The sequence below is a fragment of the Mucor mucedo genome (assembly GCF_025094135.1).
Source record: "Mucor mucedo strain NRRL 3635 chromosome Unknown EV154scaffold_56, whole genome shotgun sequence".
NCBI classification, from domain to species: domain Eukaryota; kingdom Fungi; phylum Mucoromycota; class Mucoromycetes; order Mucorales; family Mucoraceae; genus Mucor; species Mucor mucedo.
In genome coordinates this window covers 100679-121518 of record NW_026252340.1, presented here as the reverse complement: position 1 = coordinate 121518, position 20840 = coordinate 100679, and the positions used below count along the sequence as shown (strand labels likewise).

At 37.9% G+C, this 20840-nt stretch overlaps 8 protein-coding genes across 8 annotated transcripts; 3 read left to right on the top strand and 5 right to left on the bottom strand.

Moving 5' to 3' along the window:
- Positions 1 to 667: 667 nt before the first annotated feature.
- On the bottom strand, positions 668 to 1026 carry EV154DRAFT_388120 (uncharacterized protein; the record flags this gene model as incomplete). Its single annotated transcript, XM_051595068.1, has 2 exons — positions 668 to 854; positions 917 to 1026. Coding segments are annotated over 2 exons (297 nt in total), but the record flags the coding sequence as incomplete, so codon positions are not given.
- Positions 1027 to 1919: 893 nt separating this feature from the next.
- On the bottom strand, positions 1920 to 3394 carry EV154DRAFT_482242 (S-adenosyl-L-methionine-dependent methyltransferase; the record flags this gene model as incomplete). The annotated part of the gene is made up of 3 exons (XM_051598484.1): positions 1920 to 2504; positions 3035 to 3167; positions 3234 to 3394. The coding sequence occupies 3 exons, from the start codon at positions 3392 to 3394 to the stop codon at positions 1920 to 1922; spliced, it is 879 nt and encodes a 292-aa protein (XP_051456815.1).
- A 392-nt stretch (positions 3395 to 3786) lies between these two features.
- On the top strand, positions 3787 to 6331 carry EV154DRAFT_511471 (eukaryotic membrane protein family-domain-containing protein). Its single transcript, XM_051601817.1, has 6 exons — positions 3787 to 4443; positions 4500 to 4642; positions 4698 to 5011; positions 5072 to 5631; positions 5695 to 5951; positions 6023 to 6331. Exons 1-6 carry the CDS (start codon positions 3994 to 3996, stop codon positions 6282 to 6284), a joined length of 1986 nt encoding a protein of 661 aa, XP_051456814.1. The 5' UTR covers positions 3787 to 3993; the 3' UTR covers positions 6285 to 6331.
- On the bottom strand, positions 6301 to 7384 carry EV154DRAFT_511470 (uncharacterized protein). Its single transcript, XM_051601816.1, has 4 exons — positions 7061 to 7384; positions 6944 to 6992; positions 6652 to 6890; positions 6301 to 6577 (listed from the first exon to the last, which is right to left on the bottom strand). Exons 1-4 carry the CDS (start codon positions 7302 to 7304, stop codon positions 6333 to 6335), a joined length of 777 nt encoding a protein of 258 aa, XP_051456813.1. The 5' UTR covers positions 7305 to 7384; the 3' UTR covers positions 6301 to 6332.
- Positions 7385 to 10421: 3037 nt separating this feature from the next.
- EV154DRAFT_511466 (uncharacterized protein) lies at positions 10422 to 11170 on the bottom strand. Its single transcript, XM_051601815.1, has 3 exons — positions 10951 to 11170; positions 10737 to 10886; positions 10422 to 10666 (listed from the first exon to the last, which is right to left on the bottom strand). Exons 1-3 carry the CDS (start codon positions 11140 to 11142, stop codon positions 10460 to 10462), a joined length of 549 nt encoding a protein of 182 aa, XP_051456812.1. The 5' UTR covers positions 11143 to 11170; the 3' UTR covers positions 10422 to 10459.
- Positions 11171 to 11426: 256 nt separating this feature from the next.
- Positions 11427 to 11875, bottom strand: EV154DRAFT_422043 (uncharacterized protein; the record flags this gene model as incomplete). Its single annotated transcript, XM_051596068.1, has 2 exons — positions 11427 to 11745; positions 11799 to 11875. Coding segments are annotated over 2 exons (396 nt in total), but the record flags the coding sequence as incomplete, so codon positions are not given.
- Positions 11876 to 15099: 3224 nt separating this feature from the next.
- On the top strand, positions 15100 to 17942 carry EV154DRAFT_422065 (uncharacterized protein; the record flags this gene model as incomplete). The annotated part of the gene is made up of 4 exons (XM_051596071.1): positions 15100 to 15328; positions 15380 to 15526; positions 15683 to 16072; positions 16279 to 17942. The coding sequence occupies 4 exons, from the start codon at positions 15100 to 15102 to the stop codon at positions 17940 to 17942; spliced, it is 2430 nt and encodes an 809-aa protein (XP_051456810.1).
- A 492-nt stretch (positions 17943 to 18434) lies between these two features.
- Positions 18435 to 20685, top strand: EV154DRAFT_544096 (VTC domain-containing protein; the record flags this gene model as incomplete). Its single annotated transcript, XM_051604580.1, has 2 exons — positions 18435 to 20407; positions 20475 to 20685. 2 exons carry the CDS (start codon positions 18435 to 18437, stop codon positions 20650 to 20652), a joined length of 2151 nt encoding a protein of 716 aa, XP_051456809.1. The 3' UTR covers positions 20653 to 20685.
- Positions 20686 to 20840: the final 155 nt, after the last annotated feature.

Sequence of the window (20840 nt, the reverse complement as noted above, 5' to 3'; positions counted from 1 at the left end):
TAACGGTTGCAACACGTTCACCATGCACCGCCACATTCACAATCTCTTTGGCACAACGCCCCAATGGCGTGGTTCGAATCGAGTGCATGAATTCGGGTCGTCCATCTAAATTAGGCAGTGGCGCTTGTTCTTTACATTCACGTTGTTTAATATATTGGTCGGTCTTCATTTGACATGCATACCCATAATCATTGTACGAGGAGTGCCGTCGAAGTCGTACAGATTTATAAAACTCGCGCGATGTCTTCTTGATTAATTTGGTGCTGGGAATACTACTGGTTGATAAAGAAGGTGTGGGTATATTGGCCGTCTTGTTAAACCCAAGCATATGGATGAAACTGGTGGATAATCTTCTTTTCGTTGTGGTGACAGGTAAAGAGGATGAAGGTGCTGGAATAATGGGTACCTCTATCTCCAATGGTTCCTTTTCGACGGGTAAAGTGGACCATTGATAATGATGAATACGACGTGATGCATGAGGTGCCAATACAATACTTGAATTATCCAATGCGATACATGGCAGGCTGCATGGATTTAAATAATGTGTAATGGTGGGTTGAGATTGGCTATCAAAGATATCATAAATGGAAAGCACTCCATCGACACTAAGGGTGATGAGATGGTTGCCCGATAAAGAGACATGGTGAGGCTGATTATCAAATACCCTATTGGATAATCTGACCCCTTTTCGCCAGTTCCAAATAAATACCGCCGATGGTTTTCTACCCGAGACGGCAAAATAGTCTTGGTTGACCGAGATAGAGTCGGGTACGAACCATGGGTGACTGCCGCCCTTTAATACTTGAATAGGCTCGTGTTTGGACCCTTTGTGGATATCATAAAACATGCATTTGCTGTTGAATTAAAGTATAAGTCCATGATCGATTAACAAATAAATTAAAAAAAAAAAACTTACGAGCCTCTTTGAGCTACGACTAAAATATGAATGTCAGGTAAAACATCAATACATTCAATTGTATTGTTTGGTTGATCTCCAAATGACCATTTGGCTTCAAAACAAAATCCCTTATCGGTAGTATATTGATAAAGTTTGACGGTATTATCCTAACAAAAAACTAATATTTTTAATAATTGGGAAATTTCGTAAAATAATAAGATTAAGTTTTACTTCGGTCAGGGTAACGAGTAAATGCTGCCGTAATTTGACAGACAAGATACGATGAGAGCCAGCTTCCTCATCAATCTTTGTCAAATTTTGAACGGTTCCCATGCGCCAATTAGCAAAGGTAATGGCTTGACAATACCGTGTCTTCCACGGTAGTAAATTGGCTTGAATCGATTTCGAGGGTTCATGTGCATAAATGTCGGTAAATCTCGAATTTAATTGGGATAGCCGGTTTCTCCATATAGAATTATCTTGGGCCAATTTACGCCAACGCCGGCACGTCTTTTTTTATCAATTGTTAATAGGAGAGTCATCATATAACCATAATAACATACCAATTGCACTTTGATAAGGTCTTGGAAAGATAACAGGGAAAGGATTTGAAGAATCACTTCTCTAGGGAATAAAGTCAGAAAATCATCTTCCTTTTCGGCAACAGGAGCTGTTATTTCAACATCTTGTTCCGGTACAAATGCAAGATCAGGTTGGAATGAAGGTGTATTAAACGTAAGCTTTCTCAGTGGGTTCACGAGTTGTTGCACTGATTTTCTGCGAGTCATGATCAAGAGCGTATAAGGAAAGAGTGGGAAAAAAAAAGAGAAAGAGAGAAAGAGAGAGAGAGGGTGTGTGAATAATAACAATAGGGTTTTTTTTTTCTTTTATATCCTTTTTTTATTTATTTCTGAAAAAAATAATAGCCTTTTTCGGGATGATCAGCACGAGAGAGAAGTGAAAGGGTAAGGGTTAGGGTAGCAGTGTGTGGATGATGATATTTATAGCCCATAAAAAGGCTTTATTTGGATAGGGCGGACATGTGATTTCCATAAACAAAAATGCCATCTTGTTCATCTGACGTTATCAAGTCTAATTCTGGTATTTCATTTAAATTGAAAACCAAACTGACAATACGAGCTCCCTTTCGGTAATGGTGTAAGAGTAAGTCTGCGAATTTCTCAGTGTGGTCTGGTAACAAAAATAAGACAATCACGCTCCACTGTGTGTCGTGCACCAAGGTGGGTAAATTCAGTAAATCGCCTTGAATAAACGTCACTCGACTGTCGTTTCCGAGAACTTGTTGTGCTAGTAACCGTGATTGCTCGACCAGATCTGCATCGGATTCAATACCCACTGCTCTAGCAGCATTGAATTCCGAGACGGAGGCTGTAATGAACCGACCGTCTCCTGATCCTAAATCGACAAGCACATCGTGTTCATTAACATTGGCCATCCGCAAGGCTTTCAACACTCGTGCTGCCGAGGTTGGACAAAAAGGTGCTAACGTCGTATCGATCCCATCGAGGTAAGCTGGGAACGGATCCTCATCATCGTGAATCTGATCATCGGCATCTTGGTACACTTTTAAAAATAAGTTTGACATCTTTTATAAAAGGAAAACTTTTTTGAAAAAAAAAATACACTTATAGCTTTTTAGACCAATAGAATTGTACTTTATTTTTGGGAGACCCTTAAAGATAAAATAGTAACTCAACGTCAGCCATATGTGCCTCTTATTTATTTTACAAATCCAATTGATGTAGCTGTAGAATATCGCATATTATTTATATACATGCTATGGTAACATTTTAACATTGGTCGTTGAATCTGCTACAGTTTGAGATAAATCACTGGATTCAAAGTTCTTAGCAGCAATGGTTGAGGTAATAGACTGTGAATCTCATAATGGTGAGGGACGGACGATAGTATTCTACGTTTGTAATGCTAGTCATATGTTCTTTATCCCACCATAAATTTATAAGTGAATGTCGTCGGTCTACACTTGCTTTAACACTTTTGCTCTAGTATAAGCAGCATTGTCATAATGCGATTGGCTGATGGATGATTTTTTTTTTGCTTCTTTTGGGTGTTTGGTTGTACAAGCAAATGATGCTTATTATTTCGGTTTTGTACCTTGACAAAAGTACGGTGTATCGCATAAGGATTTGACGAGAATTCAACGGATGATACTGTAGATGGCCGTAACCGTTTGAAGTCAGTCGACACGCTCTTGGCCATTGGATGGGTTGTTGCATTTGGTCGGGATCTAATGACACGTAAGAAGTTTAGTACCCAAATGCATCTTGTAAATGCTTTGTCTTGGTTTGTTTACGTCCACATCAGAAATATTGCGATCCGCATATGCAGATAAAGATGGAAATCCTTCTTGACAATTACCTTATCCTCACGGAATATTCGCCCTAAAGCCAATCTTCGTCCAGGTGCGGCTACTACGACTTGGAGACTAGGGTAAAAGAGCATTATCCTCGACATGATGTATGGGGAAATGGTCCTGGTGATTCTCGTGTTGTGTAATGTGGGCAGGCAGCATCGGGGTTAATTGATATCAAGTTCACTAGTCACTGTAAGATTTACCTTCGTGTTTGGGTCAGGATGTGCTTCCGCCCTCTCGTGGTCTGACCTGTTGAACCAACGTTTTTTTTTATGGTTGGCAACTAGGAGAAGCACTTGTAGTTTAGTTATCATTATTCAGAATAAAGTCTTTATGTTTTTGAGGGAGATTAAAAAAAAAATAGCAATTTCAGTGTAAGTGTAGGATGAAGATGATTCTCAGTTCTTGAATCGTACCAATTCTCTTTGGGAGTGTAATTGCGTTAAAAATAACAAATAAATAAAAAATTCGCATTGTTGATGCACACGCCTTATATGTTTACTTTTTTTTCTTTTTTATATTAAGCACGCATTTTTACAAACATGGCTTTTTTTTTGTCACTGGAAAAGAATGATGATTAAGTTACAAGGTGACACCCGATAATATAGATCCGACCTTCTCTTTTATTTTTATTTTTCTCTGCTTGTAAACCTGTGGAATTTTTATTCTCTTCTTTTTCTTTCACACTTTTTCTTAAAAAATGGAGAATAGATTTCCAATGAACAGTGGGTGGGTGGAAACCCCTAAACTACGTAAACGCACCGTTCATCAAGAGAAAAAAAAGGCATCGTCAGTGCCAACCACGCCATCGCTACAACAAAACAACCATTTCGAGCCTCTTTCACCTCCATCTACCAACAAAAAAAAGAAAAAGAAGAGACCACGCACTCATAGCAGCAGTAGCAGTAACCGATCCCCTCTCTCACAAGAAATTACCAATGATGTATGGGACGATCATGTCGTCCCATGCAACGAAATGGAAGGCTTACACACTACAGCTCCTCCCCCAGTGGTGATAGAAACTTTACGGCAGATATCCTTTCTGGATTATCTCAAGGACGAATTAACCGTAGCCGATTTCGATAGTGCCCAAGAGCTAAAAAGAGAACGTGTCACCAATTTCCTCGCCGTACCTGCAGCCATTGAAAAGGTAACGCTTTTTACTGTAAAAAAAAAGAAAGAGACAATGAACTGATTGTATTCTAGTTGATGGCATTTGGCTTTTTCGTATGCTTGGATTCGTTCCTATACACGTTTTCGATTCTACCTTTACGCTTCTGTTTAGCATTCTACCACTATGTAATTTATATCTTTGGGCATATTCAACTGATGTTTGGTCAAAGACGGAGGTAAAATGAATGGAGTTGTATAGCACATACATATTGACATTGTCAAGAATTATAGGTGCGTACGTCTGAGACCTTCGCAGAAATGTGATTTACTCAAGGGATTTATGATCATCATCACCTGTATCGTCATGTGGTCTCTGGATCCATCGCGTATTTACCATTCGATCCGTGGTCAAGCCGTGTTAAAATTGTATGTGGTGTTCAACGTATTGGAAATATGTGATAAATTATGCTGTTCTGTCGGTGTCGATATTTTAGACGCATTATTTTCGAAATCCACTTTAGGCAATTCCGAAGAAGGAGGGAAGGGTTATGCAAAACGGCAATTAAAGCCAATCACCTTGTTTTGTTTAGCCACAGGCTACATGAGTAAGAAACTAATTTATTTATTTATGACCCTTTATTAAACAAACCTTAATTTCTCCGTAGTTGTGCATACCTCTGTATTGTTCTTTCAAATGATCACCTTAAACGTCGCCATCAACTTTTATTCAAACGCTTTACTTTCACTCCTCATCTCCAATCAATTTGTGGAAATCAAGCAGTCGGTATTTAAAAAGTTTGAGAAGGAAAATCTATTTCAATTGACATGCAGTGATATCGTCGAACGCTTTCAACAATGTGCTTTCTTATTTATCATTACTTTACGAAACGTCATTGAATTATCTGAATCAGGTCCTTCCTCTATCTTACCATCCACATTTGTACCGTTGTTTAAATTGCCTGCTTCCACTTCTTTAAATACCCTCATGACACCCGTCGTCATGGTCATCGTTTCAGAACTCATGGTCGATTGGCTTAAGCATGCATTCATCACCAAATTCAACCAAATCCGTCCTTCTATCTACGGTAAATACATTGACGTCCTCTGTAAAGATCTTGTCATTGGAAGTCCCGGTCGTATGAGTGGTCGAAATCATGCCTTTGTAGATCAATCTCCCGTTGTCTCGCGTCGAATTGGCTTTCCCGTCCTTCCCTTGGCCTGCCTAGTAAGTTAAAACTGAGGTCCTCCCTTTCTTTTATTATTATATATAACAACAACACCATACTAGTATGTTCGTATGATGCAACAAATTTTACCCATGATGTTCATGTCACATAATACACCAGACGCTGCAACAACAAGCTCTTTCACCTCAGTGATCACCAAATATCTGATGGATTATGGGGGTGGCATTCATCAATTATTGCCAGTACGTATTCAGCTCGTCGTGGTTTCCATGGTGAAACAGGGATGGTTAGAACACGGACTTGATAAATTATTTGGGTTTATCACATGGACTTTAGTCGTTGCCATTCTCGCCCTCATGTAAGCTATTTTATATTTTATTTTGGGTCATGATATGAAATACTTATTTCCTTTTTTTTAAAAAAAAAAAGCTTATTGGCGTTGAAAGTGTTGGTGGGTATTAATTTACTGGGCTTCGCCTACCGACGATTCTGTAGCATGGAAGAACGAGAAAGGGACGATTTAAAAAAGGACAAGGAAATGAAGGAGATGAGTAAAGATGAGACAGAGTATGCACAATCTGTGCGAGATTATTTAAATAACCCCGATGATAATATCTTGGGCGCAACACCTGTAAAATACACTTTAGACAATGTTGATCGATTTTCCATGGTCAAAAGTCGAATCCCTTAGATAACACATCATATAATAATAATAATAATAAAAAAAGTTATTGTTTATTTAGATGCTGCTGGTATGATTGGATGAAGGCGTTTCTTTATAGGCTACAACGGCTTTCAAGTAGAGGCGTATCAATGTGCACACCGTCTCGGAAGCATATTCATGTAAATGGTATCGTTCATCCACCGCCAATAAAAGCTTGATACATCCAATACTGCATAACTGAACCTTGTCTACCACGTGAAACTGCTGATCAATCCAGAAAACCAAATTCACAAAGTAGGAGAGTAGGAAATACAACAAGCCTATTTAATGAATTGATTAATTACAGTTCCCCCTTAAAGTTACGCAAGGACGTTTTTTATTTTTATTTTTTTACCTGGGAGTGGAGATTGCTTATATAAGACAACGCATTGAACGATCACATCTGTCAAAGTACTGCCTAATTGTTGAAATTTGACAAAAGAATCACCTGTTGATGCTGCTGTACTGTCAGGAGAGGATGTATCGGTGTTTGTTAGAGAAGAGAAAAGCCAGGTTGTCGGTGACAATCTGTCTTCGTTTGATTTCAGTTTTGTAAAGCCTGTATATTGTTTTATACCCAGTCTCTCTTGAATACTGACATTCGCTTTTAGAAAAAGAAGACACATTTTTTTGTCATAGTTATTTACCTGAGAAATTTTTCTTGAAGGATTTGCTTTGTCTGTAAATCCCTCAAATCTAGTAGGTACAAAAAGGCGTTATTTAAAAGGTATTCTATCAGTGTTGTTATGAAAAAAAAAAATTACTTGGTAAGGACATGATGATTTTATCGAGACCGGAAAGATAGATATCCAAACCCACTGCATCGTTTCCAATCTCGAATTCTTCAACAGCCAGTCCCACTAATTGGATCCCGGCCGATATCCCCTTTCGATCCACTTTTGCCGTAGTTGTGTAGTTTACCCCATGAGGCATGTCGAATGTCAATTCGTCAGGACCCACCATCGTATTAACCGACTTTGAAAGTAAACTAGAGACAAAAGAAGACATATTTACACAAGAAAGAGGGATAAAGAAAGAAAAAGGGAGAAATATAACAGAAAAAAGAAAAAAAAAAAGAAAGAAAGAGCAAGTAAGGTAAGGTGAAAAATAAAAATCTTTTTTTTTTATTATCTATGCACTGTCAAATAAAAAAAAAAAAAATGTGACATAAACATGTCTGATAAAATATTCCATTCATGTGACATTTTTTTTTATACTTGAACATTGATTGATTTTTCCTCATCATGTTGCACTTTACCACAGTGGGAGCCATTTATGCAAACAAACTTGGTGTAACATGTCCCCAAAAGTTGTGCGAGGGGTTTTAAATTTGGTTTGCTTGTTTTCTACGTATGGGCTTTCATCTTACTTTTTTTTCTCATGTTTGTAACCATTTAAAATGTCAACAGGAATATGGTGTTTGTTTTATCTTTTTGAAAACTGTCTTCCTTTCTATCAGTTTTTTTTTCGTGTTTAATATCACCCTTTGTGACAACAGTGCTTAACAAAATCACTTCAGTCGAAAGGGACATACTTTAAGAACTGTATTGTCCCCCTTTAAAATGGAAGACAGCCTGGTATAGCTGTCTTCTGTAGCTTAACCTACTGAAACAACTGTTATTAGCAACCCAAAAGAATGAGTCTTTGAGATTGGAAACATTTGTTTTTTTTTAAAAAAAAAAACGGCTATCTTATTTAACATATATTGATATGGAATATCTTTCAATGACCCTCACTGATTTGATATCGGGATGGTATTAGATATAAAGTTCAATGTTTTTTTAGCTCGACATCTCTCATCATCAACTCCATTGTATATACTGGTATGTACTCATTGTGTTGTTTGGATGTTATTCAAAATGTTTTAAACGTATCATATATAAAAACGGGCATGCCTCCATGTTAATGCTAAATAACATGCATTCCACTTTTAAAGACTTTTATATAAGCTTTATGATGATCGAAGTTACTTTTGCATGTATATACTATAAGGCTTAGAGAATAAACGGGACTATTTACTATTTTAAAAGAAATTAAGAACAGGACAAGGGAGCAAATCGAAGAGAGGTAAACAACAAATTTACAAAACAAGTAAGGTATTCCAAGGAATAGGGTACAGGAGACGCCAGAACTATAAAACTAGATAGAACGGTTGAGAAATCACAAGATGACCCCAAAGTTCAGTGTTATCAATACAATTTTTTTGTGTCTGAGCCGAAGAAGCTGTGGTATTTGACAAAATAGTTACAATAGAAAAGTAATGAGATAAAAGTATATCTTTATTGGAGGTAAAGATCGACTAAAAGAACTCTGCTGCTATGAAATAATCGATCCTTTTTATATTGCGCAACTCTCCTGAGTTTCAATGATGAGTCAACCTTTCTGGTTTTGGAATAGATCTATACTTTGTTTCCCGCCTTGGGTTAAATGAATACTACTCGTTAGAATTGTTTCCAGTTAACGTTGTCCCATATCAGTGGATCGGGAGAATGAGTATTTTAATAAATCTTTAGTATTACGAGACACTTATTTATCAGATCATGCAACGGTTACTGTAAAAGATGCATACTTGTTTGTCAAGTGTAATTGGCAATAGAACTAATAATAGTTGATTATTTATTCATTATCTTTGTAATGAATAAAATACGATCCCAAATATAAAATGTCATATTGATATTTGTATAGTTGGTTGTAGAAGATAGGTATCCATTAATTCATACACTATTTCTTTATACTCTTTATCAGCAGTATAATTATACCAATATATAAGTAAATGAACCATTTATATTAACAGCTGTTCTATTCTCTCTCTGGGTAGCTAATCCATTGAGAGAACTATTAATATTAAGTTTCTCTTTCTTATAATTCTTGATTTGATCTGAGAAGATTCTCTTCTCGATCGGTGATATCCTAACTCAGTGATTTATAGCATTCTGTATCCAACTGTCATTCGTATATCGTATTTAGACCAATCATGCAATCTTTAATATAAAAGTATGTACTCGAAGTAGGAGAAGTTGTATAGCAGTATACAAGCGTATGCTGATATGCAACATCAAAGGTTGTTTTAATTTCATAGTTTATTTATTTAAAATATTTGCTTAGTTATTCTTAAGTGAATCGTACCCAAATACGACAGTTAGGACTGAGGTGAACCTTTGATAGAATTAGATGGAGGAATGACTTGATTGGAGCCTTGTTGTGAACCAATCAATACCATATGTTGCGCAATGTGGGTTGTAGACTTGTTCTCCAGAATTTCGTTCAGGTTGCATTTGTAAGATGGCAGTTGCCTAAATCAGATATCGCGTTTCCAATAAAGATTCTGCTTGCAGCTCATGCAATGAGAGTCGCAGGAAATAAATCCCAACTAAGCCTGGTATAGAGCACTGTCGCTTGTAAATGACAAAGACGAGTATCACCTCATCTTTATATGATACATACCGTATCCCTACTAGCCAAAGCTAAGACTAACGTCTAGAACAGGCGCAAGCAAACTTTCAAGGAAGAAATAAGTGGTGAAATATTAAAGGCCTAGTTTTATTGGTATCGAAAAGTATTTAGATCATGCAATAAGAACATTGTTACATATTGCTCACCTTTATTTTGCTCGACTGCGAAATCGGGTTGAAACTATCAAAATTACGGAATTTAATATCTATTCAGTCCTCGCAAAAAGTAGTGCTACTTGTAAGTGACAAAAAAAGCATCCTCTCATTCCAGTACGTTAAGAACCTTCTAATAAACTTTGTAGCAGCTTATTGAATGATGTTTAACACCCAAAAGAATAAAAGGCAAGAAAGTTTTTTTTTATATGCAAGAAAGTAAATATCTTGTCGAAGATTTTAATCTGAGAGTGACGTATGGCAAAATGTTTTTTTTTGTGAATAAATGTTGCTTTCGCTTCTGTGCGATTTATCATTTTGACGTATAAGCATTATCATTCGCAAGTACAGCCAAGCAGCATTTCCGCTACAAGGCCCATCTCACAAGTCAAGATTTTTAAGCACGAGGCTTTATTAGTACGCATATGGTACAATTCAAAACACAGTAGCATCGTTTTCAGCTCAAAGATACCTTGTGTAGCAAAAAGAGGTATAAAAAACAATAGGATCAATTAGAATTCTTGTCAGGGTTTATTGATGTTAAAGTTAACTAAAGATTTAAGAAGAGGAAAAATAAAGAGTATTTATAATAAATGGAATGGACGAGGCTGAGAATACTACTGGCTGATGAGTGGCTATGGCGTCGTCCACGGCTTGGAGATGAGAGGTGGATGGCTGGTTTTTTAAAACTGCATATCCGCTCTTGAATAAGTTAATCCTGAAGTTATCATTAGTTCTTTGAGACTCTTCTTGATTCGGGTGCTTCTGTTAAGAAAAGGCATTTTTTTTAGAACTTGGATGCTACTAAAAGTGTATACAAATGACAACAATATACCTCCAGTGTCTTATTTTTCTTAGCCTCATGGTTATGAATGGCCTCAGCCACAGAATCCTCGCTCAACAAGTGAGCATGCATACGTTTATTTATTGTGCGAGCCGATAGCACGTCGTTCCAATATGATTCTGCTTCTTGTGATTTCAGGACCTAATAAAACAGATACATTTAAAACGCTGTGATAGAGAAAACTACTATTTAACAAAGTATGTACCTCAAACTTTGAGTCACGTATACTATAAGCAAACTCTATCAAGGATCTTGATTTCTTGCCAAGTTCAAAATTGCATATCTTACAGATTATTGACCTAAAGGCCTCCTCGGAGGTTTCTCTGAACTCTGCTTTTACATGTTTATAGTAATTCCCAATACTAAAATTCTTGTAGTTCGATCTTATGTAGTCCATCTACGCAGTGATTATGCAAATCGTAACAGTAATTGAAGTTAATACGAGAGGGACCCTTCATTCAGATAATTGGTATTTGCGGCTGGTTGAAAGGCCAATGCCGCGAAGCTACCATCTGCTGGATAATGGCTGAACGCCTCTAAGTCGAAATCCTGTAAGCAGGCGAGAGAGGAAGGGAGGGCAAGATCGCCTAAATGATAGGTGACATGCGCACCATCTACTGATTTAATACCAAACATGTACCCACATCCTCCTACATCATTACGAGTTAATATTGGGGATAATTAAGTTTTGTCATAGCACATACCTATCCAATCCATGCCCACAACAAATGTTTCCTGCAAGTTTATAGTTTTAATAGGCAAATCCAATAGCTGATGCAAGATGGCACTGTTGGTCCGACAGTTTTTTGCTTGCTGTTGTTCTCCTGTTGCAGCCGATACGTTCGCCTTTTTCCATTCGGAAGAGGAGATATCGACCGAGACTGAATTGAGCAAAAGGTCAATTTTTCTTCCCATCAGAGGCTTTTTATTATCCGCATCCTCACAAAGCCTGCTGTTGATGTTTCGGGAATGTTTCGTAGCCTGGCATGAGGTTTCGCCACTACATAATAATATTGTTAGTCTGATTCGCATGATATGCTTTGTGACACTTACTTATGTAGCACGATATCAGCATTTCTAAAAATGACGTTAAGAATCGACGCCATTTTTCGATGCCATGTCATTTCCGAGCGTCAGAGTTTGCGACTAAGGGCAGATTTGACAAAGTATTCCCCAAAATCTCAAGTATATCATAAATTTTGGGGGAATCACCAACGGTACATGTTTGGGATCAAATCGGTACTTGGTGCGCACATCGCGTATCATTTAGGTGATCTTGTCCTATCTTCCTCTCTGGCCTGCTTACAGGATTCCAAAGATACCCTGGATTTGTTGTATGCCTTCAAAAAACACCAGCTGAGGCTAAAATGTATCATTGAGCCCGCATACCACCGCAAACAAGCAACAGACACTCCGGGCCACTACAAGGAAGTCGACTTGCCTGATGATGATAAGATGCCTAAAACTTTGTTTTCGCCTGTACGTAAGCTAAACCGAGGACAATAGTTTTTTTCGTAAAAAAAAAAAAAAAAACGACAGCAACAACAGCGACAACAACAGTAACAGTGACAACAAAACCAAAAATACGAAATATATAATCCTCTTCAAATGAAGAAGACTAACGATATTTCTGGTTAATTACGCCGAGACTTATGTTAAAGAACAAGTTGCTCACACCAAGAAATCCATTATTTCCGCTGGAGCGTATGTCAATTTGGTTATACAAGCCATGTCTGAATCTAGAGAGCTCCTTGTGTGGCCGTAATCTTCAACTTTATACGTGCTTCTTCAACTTTCTCCGTAGACACTTGACATTTTCTGGCTAAGCCCAGGTCCCAAAATCGGCTTAAGTGACTTGTATTCGATGAGAGTCGGATGGCTGGTTTTTTAAAACCGCATATCCGCTCTTGAATAAATTAACCCTAAAGTCGTTATGACTTTGGGGTTCTTCTTGATTGGGGTGTTTCTGTTAAGAAAATGCATTTTTTTTAGAACGTGGATGCTACAAAAAGTGTAGACTAATGCTATTATTATACCTGTTTACAGTGCTATCACAGCCATTTACAGTCCAATCACAGACTCCGTTAGCCTGCAAGATTGAGGCTCCAAAGAAAACCTGGCCAAGACCAGAAAGCCAGTATGATCACGCCCATTCACAGTGTTACCCCTGCTATTAACAGTATATCTATCCAATGAGCTCCAATACTCAAGAACGCGACCTAGGAGCACGTCATTCTATAGCAAAGACTAGCCGTCGCCGTAATATCGCAAGAGTTGGAATATGCCTTTTTTCATCCTTTAAAAAAAGAAGTAATAATCTTTTTATGATGGCAATTACTTTCATTCAAATAAAAAAGATATGTTAAGAGAAAAGAAAAAGGAAAGAAAAAGGAAAGAAAAAAAAAGTGTGTGAACGAGATCTATTTGTAGGCTGATAAACAAGAGCTTATGTCAGGATGATTTAATTGCTTATTTGAATTTTCATGATGTTTGGGCCTATACTTAAAATAGAAACACATGCAAATACCTCAAGCAAGTCGGAACTTGGTTCAGTAGCTGCTTGATTTAAGTGTGGTTCTTTATAGAAACATATTCTATTTCACGCATTAACGCCACTATGCTACTATTCTAGTACTCTTACACCGAGCAGTATAAAACTGTATTTGAGTATTTTCTTTTTTTGTAGTAACAATCATATTTTATAGATTATAGTGTCTTTGTGATGTAATGAATTGCATAATTTATCACATGTTACGCGTTTTTACATAAGCATGAAACAACTGCGCATTAGATAAGCAAGCATCATCAACGTATACCCTCATAAGTTTTTAATTATCAATTTTGTCAAACTGGGGACTAGATGTGCACATGTTCAGCCCTCTTTTTCTCAGGACTTGACAGCTTTATTTTTTGTTGGAACAAAGTATGGTCGCAGAGCTCTATCATTAGGTCTTTCTTAGTAACTCTCAGCATTGCGTTCTTTAATCTTGTATGTAAAATAGTAGGGCACAATTTCGCTCAAAATATCTGAGATTTTGTTCTGATGATTTTGTAAGCAATCCAGACATTCTGATTAAACGATACTTAAATTGGCTATTGTGTAACCATATAATGATTAAATGAAAATGACTGGAAATACAGAGCGTAACTTGCCTTACAAAGAACAAGTGGGGGGAGCCATTGTTTAAGAAATTTATCAGAACTCTAGTTTAATTATATTTTTAGCTTGGTACAATTGCTTTTAAGAGATCTTATCTGTATGTATAAGATGCGAGGGAGATGGAGTCCTCCCTGGGTTTATATTGATGAACGTGGTTTTGAGCTGTTCTCGCCACAATGCCACATAATATAGCCGGATCTAAAAACGTCTGGACTCTTTTTTTCGGCGCAAATTGAAAAAAAAATCAAGTGCTTAAAATGGCTTGGGGCTTACTCTTAAATGTGCGTCTAAAAAATACTGACCACAATTGTTTTTCTACGCCCTTGGCACAAACCTCAATCAAGTTCCTAGTTGGGCTTAATTAATCTATTTATTATTTCGTTCCATCATATTCCTTTTATAATTGCAGTGTTTTTGGTAACAAAGATGGTTTCTAAGCACCCTTGATAAAACCGCAAAAACAAACAAACAAAAAGAAGGTAAACCTAGCAACGGTTGATTTAATAATATATCTTTGACTGCATTCGCCTGGAACAATGAACATTTTTTTTCCTGCCTAACGAAAATAGGTTATGCTACACACAATCATTTATGCTCAGATAGATCAGATCAGCACTTTTTTTTTTCCAGTACCCTTCTCATTCTTCTCAATGGCAAAAAGTAATATTACGTCAACGTAGATACAACAAAAGGTATGAAAATAAGACCGTATGGCGTGAATTTATTAGATGGAGGGACAACCCGTTTTCTGGAATGTTTTTCTTTATTGTTTAATAGTTTTTGCCAAAAGAGGATTTTTTGTTTGAACAAAATAAAAATAAAAATTAGTGTTGTGTTACATTATTAAACCATAATCGACTATCTATTTTATTTTTCATATACATTTGCGAACCCCCTTTTATAAACAATTAATAAAACCATTGTTGTTTCTTTGTTTTCAACTACCGTTATTAAAACCCAACGAAATTAATGAACGTGCTTTCTTTTTTAGTTTCCTTTTGTCTACTAATGTTGGATATTCAAGAACAAGTTAGCAGGTTTTCATGCACTTGGTTTTTCACCACGTGCAAACAGAGGCTTATGGGCCCACACATAGAAAGGTTAAATTCAGGTAGGAGTTTGGTGTAACTTTTAATTAAAATACTTTATGGCCAACTTTTTCTAATATTCTCTTCTTCTTCTTTCTTATAAAGTATGTTTAAAAGTAGAAGAAAGCGACAACAACAAAAGTTGGCTGAAGAGGCCGAAGCAGCCGCAGCCGCAGCCGCAGCAACCAATGTTATAGAAACACCTAGCAAATATCAATTATTAGACGACATTCAGGTTGCTCATGACTTTCGGTCTTCAGTAATCTTGCCTCAATTGAACAAAGATCTAGATCCAAACAAAATGACGAGACAACAACAACATCTTCAACAATTACGTGAGATACCCGAGTCGCCTCCTTTATCACCCCCACCACAAAGGCTGTCAGAAAACGATGGTACTAAGCAATACCAAGAGTTGGCAGCCTGGAGACATCAGCGTAGCCAAAATAGGTATTCCAATGGCCTGTTTGGTGGTAAACAACGAGGTAGACCTAAGCCTAACCAAATCAAAAAGATTGTCGAAAATGAGCATGGTGAGCTTGAAGAAATCATTGTACAAGACAACACGGTAATACATAACATTTTTTATTTTTCATTGTTCCCTTACCAATTAAGAATAACAAAATAGACAAAACCATCCATTGTATCATTACTACAAGAACAAGATTTAGATTTCTCTGATGATGAAGAACCTACTGACTTTTTACCACCCCAAGAATCCTATGCACCAGAGGATTCAGACGAAGAAAACTACTTCTTTCAAGATTTTTCTACCACCGAAAAACCAGTGAAAAAGTCAAGTTCTCGTTCCAATAGACGTCACCCTGCTCCTACTGCAGGTAAATTCGACTTGTCATCATTTGCACGCGATTTACACGACCATCGTCTTTCAGTGATTCAACCACGTGAAAGCAGAATTATCATGACAGAAGATGATGAATTAGAACTCGAAAAACTTTTGCTTCGTCAAAGACAGCGTATGTCCATGATGACCATCAATAACGAAAGTATGGATTCTATACCGCCTCCTTTACCTTCTCTTGACCTATTCAAGTCCCATCAATTACCCGCCCTTAAAAGTGATCACAGTAGCACAGATAGTGATACTTCTCTGACATTAAAGAATTCTATTGTACAAAAAGGTACCACCACCCTGCTATTTCTTTTTCGTTTTGTTTGTAACCCCGACTTTTTCTGTTTATATTAGATGATGAGGTGACACAGATCACAGAGTCTGTGTACACTCCACATGTATATTCACCTCCTGTGCACACACCGATCATAGATACATCGGCTATAAAATCAATTCCTGCAGAATTATCCGTTTTACAAGACATACGAAAAGAGCCACTTGAACATGATAAATTACAACATCAAACACCTGTTCAAGTACCACCCATGCACACTGCACCACCTTCTCGTACTCCATCCATACGTCCTTTAGCTTCTTTAAGTGAGACCAGAATTTCAGCTCACACCCAGGATACGAAAAGACATAGTCCATCTGCCCATACAGCTCCCAAGCGTACAACCCCACCACCACCTTCTCGCACCCCCTCCGTCAGACCTTTGGCCTCTGTAAGTGAATCTGCTACTAGAACCTCAACAATGCAAAACCAAGAAAAAAAGACACACAGTCCACCACCATCTCGTACTCCCTCCATCCGACCTTTAGCCTCTCTCAGCGAATCATCCAGTATTTCGGTCCCGAAATTCGATCCCGTCAAACGCTCTATATCCACCACCAGCATACGATCCAATGCCACAACTAGTACGACACGTACACGTACACGACTTACACCCATTCATGACATAGAGTCCCGTCAAGCTGCACGAAAATCAATCAGTATGGATAATTTAAAACTGGTGGATGATAACGAACCTTCTGTTACCTCCGCTGCGTTAGATTGGATTAACGGAGACGCTACGCAAGACCCGACCTCATTTCTATACCGTAAAGCAGCTACACCGCAACTCGCTGAAGTGGCACCTAAGCGAAGTCTGTTTGGTAGTTTACGGCAAGTGAGTCGAAGTAAGACACATGCTGGTCATGGTGGTGTTACTTCAATTAAAGGGTTGGTCCGAAACTTTAGTTCTTCTCATAAACAAGATCCTGGTATGTCTCGTGCTGCCATGGCTGTGATTCAACATAACGCAAAGACAGAAGAACCACGCAGTACAACCGCAACAAAATCAGACGCCAATCTCATTTCGAATTTGATCTCGAGAGCTTCTTCAGGTCGAACTAAAGTGGTAAATATGGAAGATGCAGCTAAAAAGAAGAGAGCGCAAGTCGTGCGTCGAACGATTATTTATGTACAACCGGATTCGTTACATGATATGCTGAAAAATAATGGCGGCGTTCCTCCACCTGTTCCTTCCATGCCTTCAAGAAATACTGTACTTTCAGATCATTCACTGGATGATGATACAAAGGAATATGTAACAGCCACTAAAATTGTAAGACAGACGTCTGTACGTAAGCGTGTGGTGGATACAAACCAGCCTTCTGCAGTCTCTCGAGAGACATCTGGAAAACGATATCAACTCAAGAGCGTGGATGAACATGCCTTATTAAACGACGCGAAACATAGCAGTAGTAGTGGTAGTAGTGAAAATAGTGATTATTTAGAAGGTGTTGAGTTGAGAGAGATGAGTGATGGTACAGTGGTATGGGGACTTGTGAAGAAGGGAGGTTCCAGCACTTTAGACAAGGAAGAAGAAAGAATACCTGGATCACCGCCACCTATTCCTAAACGTTCCCCGCGACGACAAGAGACCAATGTGTATTATTCTGATCAAGACACATTACCGCACTTGTTAAAAATGATGCAAGGACAACATCCTGGTGATGAAGAAGATGCATACGAATTCGATCAACGCGCCATGACATCGGTTGATGATCAATTAGATGAAATGATGAGAATTTTGACAAGCCCGCAACATTAAAAAAAAAGATATCCCTTTACCCCATAATCATAATACTAATAAAAAATTCATGTCTGAACTAACAAAAACAAAAAAATTGCCTCACTAACCCACACAAAGGGCATTTGTTTGCTTGACATTATTTCCGAAAATGCCCTTTTTATTTTTCCCTTTGGTGTTTTTACCGAGGGTTCATGCACACGTCAATATAGACTTTTTTTCTATGTGTTCATTCAATAGTCCGGATGTGAATAAAGGATAACAAATGGATTTACAAACAAATTGAAATAAGCAATTAAATGAAAGTGGGAAAGGGTGAATGGTGCAACATTACATCTCTTCTTTTTCTACGTTTATTACTCTTTTTTATATCTCTTTTTATCTACATATTCGCAGCTAAAAAAGGTAATACCCATTATTATATATTATAAAAAGTCAATCCAACATACCAATAGCAATCAAAAAAGAAAGTTAGGGAGTTTTCATTATTTACATATCTACATATTCCAACAAATGAAATTTGGAGATCAACTCAACACTAAAATACATGAACCATGGCGTTCATCTTATTTGCAATACAATCAACTTAAAATCGAGTTAAAGCGACGCCAACTCGAACGAGGTTGGACCTCACAAGACGAATCCGAGTTTTCTCAAAAGATCGAATCCGAGCTACAAAAAGTCTACCAATTCGTGAGTCGCGGTCTGACCGAACTCGAGAAACGCACCCACTCCGCCGAACTCTCACTTGCCACCAAGAACTTTGACACCATTGCGGATTCGCTTACCGAAATCTTATTTGATGCCAACGATCTAGCCAAATTTCATCAATTGAATGTCACGGGCTTTGATAAAATCATCAAGAAGCATGATCGTTGGACCTTCCTTGATTTACGTTCCCACTACCATCATCGTCTCTCCCACGCTTGGCCCCTTGATAAACTCTCGCTTCAGTTTGATGTCTTAATCGTCAAGATCTCGGAGCTTCATGATATCTGTCATCTCCATGGAAACCCCAGATTACAACAACACGCTCAAGGCGCTGACCAAACCGCTTTTGAAAGAGCCACAGGTAAATACTGGATTCACCCTGACAACATCACCGAAGTCAAGTCTATCATCTTGTTTCATTTACCCGTCCATGTCTTCAACCAAAAGAAAAAGTATGAAGAATCCGATATGGCTGTCTCCAGTGTTTACTTTGACAACAATCAATTCGATCTCTATGATGAACGTCTTAACCGAAATGACGGTGCTGAATCTATCCGATTACGTTGGTACGGTCCTCTGAATGCAGACAATGATAGTGTATATATTGAACGAAAGACCCATAAAGCTGCTTGGTTAGATGGCAAATCTGTCAAGGATCGTTTCCGATTGAAGGAAGCGCAAGTGGACTCCTTCATCTCGGGTCAGTACACTGCCGACCAATTTGCCCAAGATTTACGTGTAGCTGCCAAAGGAAATCCCAAGAAAGAAGCTGCAGTAGAGGAAAGTCATTTTGTTGCTTCGGGTATTCAAGAATCCGTAAAGACACGTCATTTGGCTCCTGTCTGTCGCGTCTTCTACAACAGAACCGCCTTTCAACTCCCTGGTGATCAACGATTACGTATCAGTTTGGATTCAAATTTGACTTTTATCCGAGAGGACAAGAACAAGAACAGGTGGCGTAGAAATGATGTCGACATAGATTATCCGTTTCGTTCGGTGGCTCAAGATGAGGTATCACGTTTTCCGTATGCTGTGCTCGAGACAAAATTACAAACTCATTTAGGTCAAGAGAGTCCGGCTTGGTTAACTCGTCTCATTGAATCGCATTTGGTTCATGAGGTGCCTAGGTTCTCAAAATATTTGCACGGTGCTTCCATGCTGTTTAATGACAAGGTGCCTACTCATCCTTATTGGTTAGAACATTTCGACATGGACATTAGAAAAGCGCCTTTAACCAATGTGGGTTTATCCCGATCCATGAGCTTTAAACCTTTGGTCAATGGACATCATCGTGAGTCATTGCTTCTATTACACGAGAATGAAAACGGGTTTGTCAAGAGCAAGAGTCTAGGTGATTTACTGGATTTTGGGAAAAAGTCCAAAGTGCCTCATCTGACCATTAACCTGATGGATAATAATGCAAGCGACCCTCCAGCAGCAGCAACAGCAGCAGCCAAGTCAGGGCAAAAGGATGTGCTTTCACGTATTTGGAACTATGGTATACCAGGCCAATACTCCACACCATCGTTTTTCAATAACAGTAAAAAGCCGGAAGGTGAAGCCGTATTACCTCGTGCACGTTCAGATCGGTTTACAAGACCTCAAGTAAAGAAAATTGAACCCAAAACGTTCTTTGCAAATGAACGAACCTTTATTTCTTGGCTTCAATTCTGTGCTTTATTACTCACTGTTGCATTGAATTTGTTAAATAATGGTGATTATATATCCCGTATTATTGGTGCTGTATTTATTATACTTTCATCTTTACTAGCCATGTAAGTTTGTTTATGTATTTTTGCCCGTCTTTTCCGTATTAATCTTTTTTTTTTATATACATAATAGTTATGCATTAGCTAGATTCCAAATCCGATCATGGCAGTTACGAACAAATAAGCAAATCTTTAGATACGATGATGTTTGGGGTCCTACTGTCTTGTGTATTTTGTTGGTAACAGCCTTATGTGTGAACTTTTATCTGCGTGCCGACACTTTATCATCTACATATCATGAACCCAACTAAAAAAAAAAAAATTATTTAGAAAAAATAGAGAGGAAAAACCCTTAATAATAATAAAGAAAAAATTATCATGCAATCCCCCTATTTCAACTTCCTAGACTAACTACTTTGACTATTGCCCCTCCTTAAGCCAAGTGTATCCAATCATGAAATGATAATGAACAATGTGATAGTGATCATGTCTTAAATAA